Source organism: Neophocaena asiaeorientalis, unplaced genomic scaffold (genome assembly GCF_003031525.2).
Source record: "Neophocaena asiaeorientalis asiaeorientalis breed wild unplaced genomic scaffold, Neophocaena_asiaeorientalis_V1.1 scaffold79, whole genome shotgun sequence".
NCBI classification, from domain to species: Eukaryota; Metazoa; Chordata; class Mammalia; order Artiodactyla; family Phocoenidae; genus Neophocaena; species Neophocaena asiaeorientalis.
Window position 1 is genome coordinate 8452320 of NW_020175402.1, and position 15644 is coordinate 8467963.

General features: G+C 44.7%; 1 protein-coding gene across 1 annotated transcript in view; it reads right to left on the reverse strand.

Annotated features, from left to right (window-relative positions):
- Positions 1 to 11874: 11874 nt before the first annotated feature.
- The window catches only part of SNRNP40 (small nuclear ribonucleoprotein U5 subunit 40), a 37172-nt gene continuing 33402 nt past the window's right edge, over positions 11875 to 15644 (reverse strand). The window contains exons 9-10 of the mRNA XM_024766791.1: positions 13320 to 13423; positions 11875 to 12391 (exon numbers count right to left, since the gene is read on the reverse strand). Of these exons, the coding sequence (XP_024622559.1) occupies positions 12342 to 12391; positions 13320 to 13423 (154 nt within the window). The 3' untranslated portion in view covers positions 11875 to 12341. The remainder of the gene's footprint in view (positions 12392 to 13319; positions 13424 to 15644) is intronic.

A 15644-nucleotide genomic window follows, 5' to 3' on the forward strand; every position in this document is an offset into this window, starting at 1 on the left:
AGGCAGGAGTGAAGTGGGAAGAGTGCAGGCTTGGGGACTGATGGCCCTGGGTCAAACCCAGCTTCACTGCTCACTCGCTGTGTGACCTTGGGCAAATCACGTCACCTCTCTGGGCCTCCGTTTTCCTAACAAAATAGGAATAATAATGACTACTTCAGTGTTGCCACAAAGATGAAATGCAGTTAGGCGGATAAAAGCACTTAGCTCTGTGCCTGGCCTCCCGAGGGTGCTGGAGCATTCCTCTGTCCACCTCGTCTCTAGGGCCCGGCGGCTCCAACCTTGGCCCTCTGTTTCCACTCCACTTCCCAGATCTGCTCCCCATCCCAGCCTGCCTCCTGAGTTCTTCCTTCTCTCTTTTCTTCTACTGGCATTTATTGAGCCCGACTGACTACATACACACCCCTGGGAGCCCTATGATCCAGAGATGAGCCCTGCAGCACTGTTCCAGAACCCACTGAGCTTCCCAGGCCAGGGAACAGGCAACCCCCAGGGGCATAAGCAGGAGATGCCTGATGGCAGCCGTCTGCCCAGGGGGCTGAGGCCAGCCCCTCACCCAGGCTGCAGTGGGGATTCAGGAAGGGCTTGCCAGTAGAAGACTGCCTTCTTCAAGGCGTCCCCTCCAAAAGCACTCAAGCTCTCAAACACATCCCCAGTTCACTGAATCATCCCAGCCCCACTCCTAACTTCTTATATAGGGATAGCATCACTCAGGTGGGAATCCCTGCAGCATCCTCCCCACTCCTCTATCCCATCTGACCTGTCATTACGTTCTGTGAACTTACCTTCCATCTGTTATCTATGAAATACCTACTACCTACCAGGCTCTCCACTGGGGATTAAGGGGATGAACCAGTCCTGCACTCACTGAGAGAACAGTCTAGTGAGGAATTGTCATTAAAACGAGAAAACATGCAAATAAATAATGAAATATTCTGATGAGTACCTTAAAGGATAACAAAAAGTGAAAGAATAAGGGGGCCATAACTCAGGTCCGGAGACCAGGAAAGGCCTCCTTGAGGACATGGCATTGATACTGAGAAGACAGTAGGAGGGAAGGAGAGGCCAAGGCCTGGAGAATAGTGTTCTGGCAGAAGAAACAATGTTTCTTTTCTTTTCCTTCCTCTCAGCTCTCACTGGCCCTCTGGACTCAGAAAACAGTATGACACAGATTAAGACCCATGGTTCTGGACCCAAGCAGCTTGGGTTCCAGTTCCAGCACTGCCACTTATGCACTGTTTACAGAGTAAGCACTCAAACGCATGATTTCTCCTAGGACTGGTGACATAATTTGTGGGGGCCAGTGCAAAACGAAAACGCAAGACTCCGTAAGGCTCATTAGGAAGGAAGACACAGCAGACCATAAAACCAAGCACAGGGAGGGCCCTGTGTGACTGCAGAGGACACATGCCCCCGAAGCCAGTCGTGTTTTCTCCCTGGACTGTCAGAATGGTCTCTTCACTGGTCTCCCTCCTCCACCCACTTGTCAGCCGCCACTTTTATTTTATTTATTTTATTTTTTGCCACTTAGTTGTGCTTTCTTTTTTCTTCTTTAACTGCGTCGTGCGGCATGTGGGATCCTAGTTCCACAACCAGGGATCAAACCCATGCTCCCCGCATTTGAAGCTCTGAGTCTTAACCACTGGACCGCCAGGGAAGTCCCAACCACTTAGTATTTTAAAACACACAGAATATTCGTAGAGTTGAAATTATGGGGGGTGGGATGAATTGGGAGATTGGGATTGACAATATATACACTACTATGTGTAAACTAGATAACTAATGAGAACCTGCCGTATAGCACAGGGAACTCTACTCAGTGCTCTGTAGTAACCTAAGTGGGAAGGAAATCTAAAAAAGAGTGGAGATATATATACGTATAACTGATTCACTTTGCTGCACGCAGAAACTAACACAACATTGTAAAGCAACTATACTCCAATAAAAATTAATTAAAAAATTAAAAAAAAGAAATTATACGAGCTGAGGTTTTCACCTGGAATAATAAGCCGAGATAACAGTGGGAACTTTTCTCAGCCATGCTTGGCGAGTAACAGCTGTGTCCAACCAGTTTTCATGACTAGACAGGCCTCCAGGAGTCTGTGAAGTCCCTGAAATAATATGCAAATCTTCATCTGAGCAGATGTGTCATTTTCTGGGGAGAGGGTCCACAGGTTTCATCAGATTCTCCAAAGTATATTTCCCACAAAAGAATGAGAACCAGCCCTGCAAAGTCTCAGCCCAGATGTAACAGTTCTCTAGGAGATCCTCTTTAGGGCCTTTTCCACACAGAGCGTCTGCCAGTTCCCTCTGTGACACTAACAATGCAATTCAGTAATAATAACCATCATGGCTCCCATTTATTGAGTGCTTACTCTGAGCCAGGTACTTGGCATACACTATCTCATTTAATCCTAAAAACAGTGGATTCCACCGGAGCTGTGACCTGCCTTTGCCAGGCTGTTGGCTGTCACCCATCATGCCTGTGACGCCCTGTTCCAGGGCCAGGCTGACTCACTCCTAAGTTTGTCCTATGGGACCAGGGATGATGGCCTGACATCAGCAGAACTAGCCTCTGCCCCTGGGTCATTCCGTTTAGTCCAAGTCTTGCCCACACCACACACACACACAGCATGCCATCTCTCACTTCCATGATTTGCACGTGTAGTTCTGTCTAGAATGCATCTCCCGTCCAGATTTTCAGCCTGGAGGCCTCCTATTCAAATTTCAAATCTCAGCTCACCTGTCACTTCCCCCACCCAACCCAGACCTTCCTTAACACTCTGTGACCTCAGCACCCTCCTTTGGGATCACATGTGGTCTGTGTTATCTCCATGAGAGATTTTACTGGGATTTACTGTCCCTGTCTGATTTTGTTGCCCCAATAGACTGAGCTCTATGAAGACAGTGACTGTGTCATAAATTATCTCTATATCCCACAGGACTTGGATCACGTCAGGAGTCAACAAATACGTGGTGAATGAATGATCTTCCTGCCTTGGGCCCTAGCATACCTTGTGCTCTCTTTACCACGGGGAAGTCCAGGATGCTAAGGGGGAAGGCAATCTAACTATAGGAAGAGATAGAAACATCTTTGGCAAGAAATTGGGAATGTTAGGAGCTGAGGATGATGGCAGGAGGGGCTTGTAGTAGTCAACACAAAAGATGACTAACCCTTGGACTAGGGAAAGAATGTGGGGGAATGAAGCAGGATTTAGAAATAAAGGACAGAGATGATTCAGAACATTCCCACGCTTCCTGAGTAAGAAGGCAGGATCGTGGTCAGCCCTAGAGAGAGGCACATTCGGAGCTGCTGAAGTGAGGAAATTTCTGAGGTGTTACGTCCTTCCCTTGCCCTAAGCCAAGCCTAGTCACCATGTCTGAATCTTCCACCATTAGTCCCTCTCTGGGTTAAAACACTAAAAGCTTCTGAGAAAGTTCACTCATAAGATAGCAGAAATGTTAAACCTATTAATTTCTCCTTCCAAGTTAGAGGACTGAACGTGCTCCCTAATTATAGTTTGTGGGGTGTTTTCTGACACCAACCAATTCTCCAACACCAGCTGGTTGTCCAACAATTCAATTCAATTCAATGCGGACACTACCCAGAGTTGGCGCAGACCCACAGCTTAAAGGTTCAGTTCCACAAGACTGCCTCTCCTTCAGATGCTAGTTGCAAATCTCCAGCCAGCCCTACTTTTGACCAACCAGCTATAAATCAGGGGTCCCCATGACCTCCTCCTCAGGTTGGATAATTTGTTTGTGAACAGCTCACAGAACCCAGGAAGGTAGGTTACTTACATTTACTGGCTTATTATAAAGGATACAAATGAATAGCCAGACAAAGAGGTCTGTAGGGTGAGGTCTGGAAGGGTCCTGGGCACTTCTGTCTCTGTGGAGTAGGGGTGTACAACCCTCCCAGCTGGTTCACCTACCTGGAAGCTGCTCTGGATCTCATTGTTCTAGAGCTGTTAAAAAGCTTGGTCACCAGCTACCACCCCTCCTCCCTGGAGCTCAGTAGGAGGGGCTAAAAGATTCGTCTCTAATCACTTGGTCTTTCTGGTGACCAGTCCCATCCTGAGTCTGTTGAGGGGTCTCATCCTAAGTCATCTCATTAGAATAAACTCAGGTGTGATCAAAAGGGGCGCATGAATAACAAGAGACACGCCTGTCACTGAGGACACTCCCAGAGTTTTAGGAGCTCTATGCCAAGACTAGGGACAAAGACCTCATTATATCACAGTAGCTAACACCTCTTAAGCATTCTGTGCCAGGCACTGTTCTGAGCAACTTCTACGCATTAACGCGTTAAATCTCACAGGAGCCTGCTGAGGTGGGTACTGTTATCACCACCGGCAGTTTCTAGGAGAGGGAACTGAGGCTCAGAGAGGTTAGATCATGTGCCTGGGGTCATACAACAAGGAAGTAGCAGAATCAGGATTTGAATCCAGGCAGAACTACCTATACCATTCCTACTGCATTCCTTACGGTCTTTGAACTTTAATTTTTTTTAGCAGCAAACGCTTCTCTTCAAAAGAAATCATATATTTCTAAAACTGAAAAAATGTTGGACCACTCTGGTTTTGTGGAGCAAGAGGACTGGGAACCTGCTGTCTCAGTCTGCCCCTGCATCCTGTGAAGATCAGCCCCTCATGCCAAAGTCCCTCAGGAACAAAGTGAAAAAGCCACTGGCCTAGATGATCTGCAAAGTGCCTTTTCTGAAGAGGCGCGAGATAAAGAAAGGGAGAACCTGAATGGCAGAGAGGTTGAGTGAGTTCTGTAATGTCACACAGCACGTTAGGGCAGAGCTGGTTCTCAAGACCTCCGGGTAAGTTCCATTACTGTGTCAGGCACTGAGCTAGGAGCTTTGGAACCAAAGATGAAAAGGATAGGTGCCCCTGACAATCCTTGGGCTAAAAGCCTGAGGGTTAGCCTACTGGCCAGCAGTGTGACACCGTCCACTGCTTGTTTCCCTAAACCCAGCAACTTCACCCATTTGCTTTTCCTCTCTGGGCCGTGATGGCATCTGAGTTCGTGACTCTTGGGCCTGTGGGAGAGGCAGACATATAAACAGACAGTTATGAGTGATACACAGAAGGGCATAGTGCCTATGAGGTACAGAAATCAAATGGTGGAAAGAATGGCTAACTCTGCTTGGGAATAGGCAGTGATGGAAAACTTCAGAGGAAGGATGATGCCTGAAATATAGGCTGCCATACAGAAAAAGAAGTGCAAGAAAAATTAAAAATAAATAAAAGAAAAAGAAGTGCAGACACAGAAGTATTTAACAGCAAGCTGTGTTCAGGAGCTATGACCCCTTCTCTTTAATTTCTGCGCATACTTTTTACTGCTTGTCACCTCCTTCCTGCCACCACCCCTGTCCAACCAACTTTCTTCAAATCTTAAAAGGAAAAAAATTTCTAAGAAAGAATGGTTGAGGGACTTCCCTGGTGGTCCAGTGGTAAAGAATCCTCCTTACAATGCAGGGACACGGGTTCGATCCCTGGACAGGGAACTAAGATCCCACATGCCGTGGGGCAACCAAGCCCACACGCCACAACTACCGAGCTCGCGCGCCTCAACAAGAGACCCTGAGTGCCGCAACTACAAAGCCCACGCACCCTGGAGCCTGCGCGCCACAACTGGAGAGAAAACCCGCACGGCACTCGAAAGAAGCCCACGTGCTGCAACGAAAGATCCTGCGTGCCTCAACAAAGATCCCTCAACAAAGATCCCACATGCCGCAATTAAGACCCGATGCAGCCAAAAATAAATTAAATAAATAAATCTTAAAAAAAAAATGATTGCGAATAAAGGAATAGGAAGAACAGGGTGTATGTGAATGGGCAGGGTCTAGGTCAGGAAACCCTAAACAGCTCTGATGGCAGACAGTAAAGCTTGTAGAAAGTTGACTTTCCTTGTCTCGTTCCAGAATCCCTAGCACAGAATCTGCTGACAGCCAAGACAAATCTCCCTTTTCACTAGCCCTTAGCAGCTGCCTGGGCTTTCAGTTAAAGTCTGCCCTAAGGCCAGCTGAGCTGGGGACTTTGAGAGATGGCAGGAGGCCCTCTCCAATCGGCCCCATACTTCGCTGGGCCTTTATTATGCTGCACTGGGCTTGCCCAAGGGCCAGCTGGGGATAGGAAGACAGATGGGGTCAGCTCAGGCCTGGCCACTCCAGCAGGTCCCAAATGCCCTGATAGGATTCTCAACCCCCTGCTGGCTCCCCACCCCGTTATCATTTTCCATAAGCCCTGACTGACCCAGACATCCTTTCCCAGCCAACAATTCACTGAATCCTAAAATTACCATCTTAGAGTCTGAGGTAAATGGCATGTAAAATCATAGAACAATGGTGTTGGAAAAGACCACAGAGGTCCTCTAATTGAGTGGCTCCCAAATATTAGTGTGCAGACCACTTGCATCTGAATCAGGGCCCCACACCAGTTCAACTCCAGCAAAATCTCTGGAGGTGGGACCTGGTTACAGGTATTTAAAAAATATACTCCCCAGGGATTCTGCTGAGCAGCTCTAACCCTCTAAATCAATTATAACACAGGCATTCCTGTCAAATGGTCACCCAGCTTCTGCTTGTACATTCCAGAGAGGAGCACCTCTTGACCATTCTGTGTTTGGACAGCTCTGACTCAGCTGCTTTCTTTGTTGAGTGTTAAGTCTGTCTTCTTATAATCCACTTGTCTTGGCTTTGCACTTTGAGGCTTCCCAGAATAAGAGCGTTTTCTCTTTTCCAAGGTAGTCTTTTGATGTTTGAAGATACTGATCTCATCTATCTCCCCTGGTTCCCACAACAGTTCCCTATAATGATTTTCTGAGAGGGTACCCAGACTCAAAAGCATCCTCAGGTGTGGTTGAGCTCCTGGGCAGAGTACTGAGAGACTTTGCTGGCTTCCTTCCCATGGAACAAAGCCCAGAGCTGCCCCACCTGGCTTTTAGACTCTTTGCAATCTGGCTCCAACACTTTCCAAGGTTCCTACTCATCTGTCACTCCCCTAACATGCTGTTACCACCACCATGTGCTGTGTGTCATTTTTGATCGCACCAGGAGTTCTGGTGATCTGTGAAGTTGTCCACTATTCAGACTGTACTTACTCCCCTCCCAGATCCCTCTGCTCCCCAATTTCCAATCTTCCTTTAAGATTCACTTAAAGTGTCATTTCCTCGGTAAAACTTTTTCTAATTTCTCCTGAGGCACTTCCTCCTAGTTTGCAGGTATACCTCGGACAGTATGTATTGGATTGCATTTGAAATGCTTATTCGTATCTGTTTCTAAAACAAGGACATAAGAAGACACAGAGCACAGATAAATAAGGTACATCTTCCTGGAGTGTCAGTTTTACTTGGTGCTCAGTCATTTAAAACATTTATTAATGTAAAACAAGCACAGCTATATTATGAAACAGCATACAAAACCACATACATTTAAGTAGTCAATTTCACTGGGGAAGAAGGTATGGGGGAATGTTCTAGATTAAGAGACACTAGAGAGAATACCCCAAAGCATAAGACTTGAATCTAGATTGAAAAATTAGCTATAAAAGACATTTTTAATACTGGGGAAATTTTAATATGATCATAAGATGGTATTATGGAGTTGCTGTTAATTTTCTTAGATGCAGTAATGGATTGTGGCTATGAAAGAGAATGTTCTTAGGAGATAGATACCTGCTGGAGTATTTAGGAATATTTGGGAGTAAGGAATTATGATGTCTGCATCTTACTTTCAATAGTCATTGAAAGTTGTACATATACAATGTGTGTGTGAGAGAGACAGAGGAGAGATTATTGAATCTAGATGGAACATATACAGATATTCGCTATGTTAATCTTTCAATTTTTATGTTTGAAACTTTTCAGAAAGTTGAGAGGGGGGAATCATACATTTTATAGATTCAAGGTGAGATTTCAAAGTTATTAATTTCAGGAGTCCCTCCTGCTCCAGTTCATTCTCCTCTGCCATTAAGGCACTTACGGGGAAGTTTGAGAAGCCCTGATTCTTGTTTCCCTCCCCACTATTCTGCCCTGTGAGCCTTCAAAGATGAGGCTATGTGCTTCCCTGGTGGCGCAATGGTTGCGAGTCCGCCTGCCGATGCAGCGGACGCGGGTTCGTGCCTGGGTCCGGGAAGATCCCATATGCCGTGGAGCGGCTAGGCCCGTGAGCCATGGCCTCTGAGCCTGCGCGTCCGCAGCCTGTGCTCCGCAACGGGAGAGGCCACAACAGTGAGAGGCCCGCGTACCGCAAAAAAAATAGATAAGGCTATTGTATATGTCATTTCTGTATTCTCGGAGCACAGCACAGGGCCCACCACAGAGGCCTGTTGAATTAATGTTTCCTGAATGAGCAAAACCTCTAACTTAACATGCATGTGACCTTGGTTAAACAGTATCTCTTCAGTTTCCCCTTCTGTAAAATGAGGTTGGACTAGATGACCTAAGTACCTGTAAGGTCCTTTCTGGCTCTAGTATCTTTGGATGCTATACTTTGAAGGAAGATCAGAGGTCATTTTTCTGCACAAAGCCCCACAGTCAGTCAGGCAGAGATGACCACAGTAGATCAACCTCTGCTTCCTGGCCAAACTCCTAAGTTTCAGCTCAGCCATGGGCACTGGGAGAAGTGTTCTTAACTTCACACAGACCACATGTCAGAGCAGTGGCTTCCCTGAGATCCAGGGGGTGCCAGGAGAAGTCAACTTGGCTTTATGCTACCCTCCTGTCTATAGTTATAGCCATGGCTAACACTAGTGTCAACTTTAAACTGCACATTGCAATCAAAAAAGAAAGCTTTAAAAAATACTGATGATTTAATTGGTTTGGGGTATGATCTAAGCATCTGGACTTTTAAAGGCTCCTCAGGTGCTTCTAATATGCATTCGTTAAAAGTCACGAAGGCCTACACTGTGGTGAGGGGGTGAGATCTCTAGCTGGGTTTTATGTCCTGGCTTTGCCACTTACTAGCTGGTTGATCTTAGATGTTACATCTCTTTGGACATGTTGCCCCAAATGTGACAAGTGAGATAAAGCATGTAAGCCAAAAAGAACAGTTAAATAGTTAAGGACAACGATCACAGAATAAACAGGAGAAGCCTCTGTGTCTCTCCCAGGAAAGATTAAAACTTTGAGTCTATAGAGCAGTGGTTCTCAAACTTGCATCAGAATCACGTGGAGGACTTGTTACACCGGACCGCTGAACACTCTCTCCCCCAAAGTTTCTGATTCAGTAGGTCTCAGGCAGAGCTCTTGAGTCTGCATTTCTAGCATGTTCTCAGATGTTGATGATGCTGCGGTTCCAGAGACCACACTTTGAGAATCACTGCTCTAGAGCAGAGTTTCTCAACGGCAACACTAGGGACATTTTGGAGCACCTACTTCTTTGAGCATCTCTGGCCTCTACTCACTAGATGTGCTAGCATCCCTTGAGTTGTGACCATTGAAAATGTCTCCAGACATTGTCAAATGTCCCTTAGGCAGCAAAATTGTGCAGAGTTGAGAACTACTGCTCTAGAGGATATAAATTAAAGAAGAATCTAAGAGTGTAGGTGAGTTGCAGAGGCAAGTGAGGAAAAGAAATTGAAACCTAGAAGAAAGGAGGAATTTGGGGTAGCTCGGGGCTTGACGTGGAAAGGGTGGGCGCCCACTCAGGGGTTTTTCGAAGGATCATTATGTGTCTGGGGTATAGAGACAATTGACCAGAGGGCAGAGGGCAGGCTCAGAGGTCAGACTTGGCTTTATTTGGTTCCACAGGAATAGTAGCCTGTCTTTTAAGTCTGGCCCCTCCTTCCGTCCTGGGACACAGCTGTCAAGCTCTAAAATCTCTTGGAAGAAATCCTGTCCTAACTCAAATGGCCTTCCCCTAAGGCTCAAATGCCTGCAGCCCCAAATTGTTCAGAGCTCTCTCTCTTACCTCTATTTCCCATCCACACCTTGAGATGTTAACAAGCAGCAGACTTCAGGTCTATCGGGAGAAACAAATTACTCTGTAGTTTTGCTGTGAAGAAGCAACTCTGTTAAGAGCCCTGACCTGTCCAAATCCACCTCCCTGACAGTTCAGCTCACAAAACTTAACCACCCAGTGAAAAAAAGATTTGGCTCTTTAAGTGCCAATGGTATTAAGTGCTAGAGACTGGAAGTCATAAAGGGAAATTAACTGAAAACCAGAGATGGCATTACTCATTCGGGAGCAATCTATCTCTCCCAAAGTGAGAATACAATTTGCACCCTCTAGGGATGTTTTATACTCAAATCTTTATTCCCCAGGCTAGGGCCTCTATCCCCTACAAATTCTAAGTGGTGCTGCTATTTCCTGCTAATGGGTTTCTACCCAGCCTTCGAAGAAGGCACTTGGGAGGAGTGAAGAGGCTGAGGTTAGAGGAAAGCCCTTGCAGCCTCCAGGACCTTGGTTCTTCCCAATCATTGCCAACTTCTCAAGGGATTGGTAGGCTTTTAAAAGGGCAGCGTCAAAGTTCAAGCCTTGTTTCACCCCAAGCCAAGAAAGATGAGGGTGTGTGGAAGGGACTGGACTAATTGTGAGGTATGTAGCCCGGGTATTTATAAGGGATTAGGGAGTGAACTGTGATTGTGATAGAGGTGTGAAAAGTGGCTTGCAAACTATCTTTGGCCAAGTCTCTTCTGGTTAAAGGCATAACCATATCTATAATTATTGCTTAGGTCTGAAATCTGAGTCACCATTCCTTTTGAAGATCTCACTCTACTTAGTAAAGGTTCTAAGCATTCCTGCAGTAAAGGAATGCTATTTCACTTTATTTAACCCAGTCTTTCCTGAACTTATGTGAGCATGGGATCTTTATGCCCAAAGTACCTAAGATACCTGGGAAACAGTGTTCTGTGGAATACACTTTAGGAAACCTCAACCTGTAAGATAAATTATAGTACAAGCTCTCCAGCACTTGGCTCCTACTTAATTTGGCCCCATCACTAACCATGCTGAAGTTCTTTTGGTTCATGAAAACACACCAGGCTTTCAAGCCTGTGCCTGCTGTTTGTTGGAATGCACATGTTTTTTGCCTACTGGCAAAGTCCTCCTCATTCTCTAAGTCCCAATCTAAGCATAATCAATCTGTGAAACTTCCTTAACTCCCAGGAACAATAAAGTGCTTTCCATTTCCAGTGTAAAGTGAATAAACTTTATACTTTATTCACTATACTAAAAGTAATTGGTTTGACAGGTTTATCACCCTGCTGGTTCCTTCATTAATGAGTTAAATCTTGGACATGTGCTCACTTAAAACTATCCTCTTTCTTTTATAATTTAAGTAGATGATTCAGTTTGTGAGCTAAAAGTATAAAACCAAACACGTTCAGAACAGGTTGGAGGTGTGAAGACCTCTGTGTTGAGGGAGGAGATTCAGAAAAGACACACTGCGCTCTCCAGTGCCAGATGAGATTCATCAGTGCTGATCTGTGTGCCGGGCAGAGTCAGCCCGTGAGCCAGAGACAGTACCTGTCGTGGGGGTAGAAGGCAACTAATAGCATTTCTTAATGCCTGTCAGTTTAATAAAGACAAGCACAATGATAAAAAGAAAAGTCTTAGACAATGTCATGGCCCAGCAGCACCAAAACTTTCTCATATTCCTTTTGAGTTGAGTTTGATACAGCATTCCAGCCAATGCTATTGCTACCAGCTGAGAATGCCCCAAATCTGCCCACTTTAGGAAACCGGAGGGTAGGGACTGCTGCTCAGAAAAGTGCTTTTGGCAGGAGGCAGAGTAGACACAGACTATGTTCAGCTTCTCGGAAGTTTAAATGGACTGTATGTATCCCCTGGCCATATCATGCTCTGCTAAGATTTACAGTGGTCAAGCCTCAAAGAAAAGACAGCAATAAATCCAATCCACACGGCTCTTGTAAAAAGGCATCAATTTGGCTTTTAATACAAAATGAGTTAGAGAAACAGAGAAAGAAAATATCATACAAGTTATTGAGTTAAAAAAAGAAATCCCCAACAAATAAATTTCGGTCACATTCCCCGTCTTCAGCCTAAATTAGGAAACAGGAGACTATGCACCAACCAATGTGTATCCCTTTGAAGAAACCTTACTTAAAAAAAAAAAAAAAAAGGGAAAAAAAAGTCAATCCCTGAAATCTGGCAGGTGGTTTTTAAGAGGCCACTGTAAGGTTGCCTTAATGATCCTGATGAAATAGGATACTGGGATACTTGTGGTTGCTGGAATATGGCCACCTCCTCCTCGTTTCTTGCTAGTAATGATCTTCATCTGAAGGGAGGATGCTCGCTTGGGCATCATGATGCCACTTGTGCTGTCTGAGGTCTCAGGGTCAAGCAGCCTTGTGGAGTCTTCCATTCCACATCTTCACTGAATCTCTCCCATATATAGTCTCTTGTCACTGGATGCTGAGAGAACTGAGGTGAAAACAACAGAGAAGATAACTGGAAATAATGAAGGCTAAAGGAGACCTGGTGCTCAAGGGCTCTTACGTTAAGAGGCAATTTTGGTATAAAAGAGCAATTGGATTTAGCTTAAATTCCTCTCCTCTTAAACACCATTCACAGGAAACTACAGTATAGTCTGACTTTTCAATCCAAGTCCTCTCAAAACCATGAGGGTGGACTGTGCTATGGGAAATACATTATCAGGGTCTAAATCCTGATGTCCCTTGTCACTCAAACCTTAAGAAAAAGAACTTCTCAGTCATTATAGAAGAGAAGAATCAATGTCTTTGTCAGTCATTTTGTAAACGTGCGTCCGCTTGGAGAAAGTTATGTTTTCTCCTTAAATTCAAAGCTCATTATCTAGTTTAGCTAGCCAATAAAATGTTAAGTTGAAATTTATATCTGAACATTAAGAAACATCTTTTTTTTTTTTTTTTTTTTGCGGTACGTGGGCCTCTCACTGTTGTGGTCTCTCCCGCTGCGGAGCACAGGCTCCGGACACGCAGGCTCAGCCGCTCCGCGGCATGTGGGATCTTCCCGGACCGGGGCACGAACCCATGTCCCCTGCATCGGCAGGCGGACTCTCAACCACTGCGCCACCAGGGAAGCCCCAAAACATCATTCTTTTATCCAACTACATCACTGAATCATAGACCTGAAGCAAGTAAACTCGAACTAGAAATAAACAGACTAACCAACCCCGCTTTGAGGTTAAGAAAATGGATCATTGCTCTTACCCTCACCACTTAGAACAATGGTGAGACTGTCAACGATACCCATAAAGACTGTTTAAAAGGAAATTCACATAAAACAGATGCCCACCTCTGCCTCTGTATTCTTAGGGCTCTTTAGGGAGATTCCCTCACCTTCCCTTTCCCCACAGTCAGGACAGACTTACTGATGGGTTCGTCGGGGTGGAAAGCCACTTCATTGATGGAGCCAGCGTGGCCGGGTAGCTTATACAAGATCCTCCTGCTTGTGGTATCCCACACATACACAAACCTGCAAGGTATCATGAAGAGCAAGGCTAAGGCCTCCCAGAACTGAGGATAGAGGAGAAGCATGGCTTTTTCAGGGAAATGGAAGCAACCCTTTATTTATTCAATCCGTATTTATTCAACTGTGCTCTGACGTTTAGAAACTAGGAATATAGATTTTAAATAAGGCATGGATCCTGCTCTTGAGCAACTGAGTGAAAAAATAGGAATAGCTAAAAATATCAGCATTACTGGTATTTTCAAACACAAGCTTCTGAAATAGGAAAGATCATGGAGAAGAAAGACAAACGGTTTTTCCTACAGATCCCACACAGAAATCTTCTTTAAAGAGCACCCAATATAATTAGGGTGTAGTTAACTTCATATGCACCTAGGAATGTCTTAAAGGTAACCCGACTCATGGCAGGTTGGGAGACTAGGCTGTAGATCCACCTGAATTTCTTCGTACTGTATTCAAATCACAGAGCCCAGAGACGGGACAGGACATTTCTGCTATATAAACAAAACCCAAACATACACTTGATCCAAATCTTGCGTTGAATTCATGGACAGAAAGAATACTGAATTCTAGCATGGGAAGGGGCCAACAGAAACCAGCTAGTCTAAACTCATTTTACAGAAAAGAAAACTAAGGTACAGTGACTTTTCCAAGGTTACACAGTTCATTAGCGGCTCAGTGGCAGAATTAAAATGAGAACTCTTAATATATTCCGGTATTCTTTCTCTTACCACCCTCAAATACCTTGTGTCCCTTGCCATCCTCCATTCTCCCCTACCCCTGCCAAAAGAAGTTCCTTTGACCCTCAGCCTTGCTTGGGTCATTTTAAACTGAAGGTAAAATAAATAGATATTATCTTCATATGACCATGCAAAGAAAATCTGTTGGTAAATTTAAAAGGCTGGTTGTTTTCAAACAGGTTATACCAATTATTTACATATTTGTTTTGTTCAATCAACACCTAAAAGGGTACACTCATCAGCACTTGATTATAAAATACCTACTTCTGAACAACATTACACTTTTGGTCTAAAATGCAAACAATCAAGAGCTTATTAATTACACTGTTTAGCTCACAAGGGCTAGGCTCCGTAGGAACTAAATAAAAGTTCCACGCAAGGTGGAAGAGAAGGAACCCCATCTGTCTACAGACTCCCTGGCTCTAATGCTCATATTTTCCTCAGTGTCTTCTTTCTTGCCATAACTGTCCTCATTAATCCATCTACAGCTATGTGGCCTACTGAAAAAGTGTATAAGTTCTGGGTTCAAGTCTCAATGCAACTATTTAATAGTTAAATAACCTTAGACATTCATTTAACTTCTCTGAGCTTCTCTTTCCTTAGTCAAATGATGGAGTAATGATGGAGACAATGTTGATCTCACAGCTTTGTTGAGAGAAATAATGAAATAATGTATGCAAAGTGCCTGGCACAGCGAATTAATGATAGCTATTGTTATGATGAATAAATAAACGAGCAAAACAGAATCACATGAAATCAACAGGCTGAATATGAATAAATCACTCACAACAGAGAGACTGACCAGTCTTCTCGTAGTCCTTGATAGGAACTGTTGAAGGGTTTCAAATCTGAACATGAGGAGGTAGGTGAATTGCAAGTAGGGAGGAGAAATTTGCCAAATTCAGGCCAAGCTGAAAAGCAGTTTTCTGAGAAGGAACAACACATTTTCCAGGCACATAAAAGCCAGCAAAACCCCAGCGCTCCAAGGGTTTACTTTGAGGCCTCACTCTCCACGGCTGCCGATTAGATGCTAAATTTAGAGGGGTTCCTTATCCTCTCCTTACTCTGGCATGGCAACATTTGGGAGGAACCAGGCTCCTTACGTAACAGCGCTGCTTGTAGACTTGGGGCTAATTGGTGAGGTGGCCGGTGAAATGTGGCCAACCCTCAGTAGGTAGACATACAGGCTCTTCCTAGACCAGAGCCATGCTTCTACATGTAAGGTTTAAAGGAACAGTGGGGAGGGAAAGAGGGAAGAGGGGACACTGAAAGTTAGAAAGGACCAATGTGAGAAACAAACTGCTCAGAAGAAAAGCTAGGCAGATATCATTTAAAAGCTTAATTACATAGGAAAGATATATCTCTGCTGAAAATCATGTAAAAATACTTAGAATGGTTCTTACTCTGTCAGAATGTAAGACATCTTAGGCTGTGGGCCTGTTTTTCAAGGTCTTTAGAAACCTGGCAACTGAAAATCCTTTAGATTC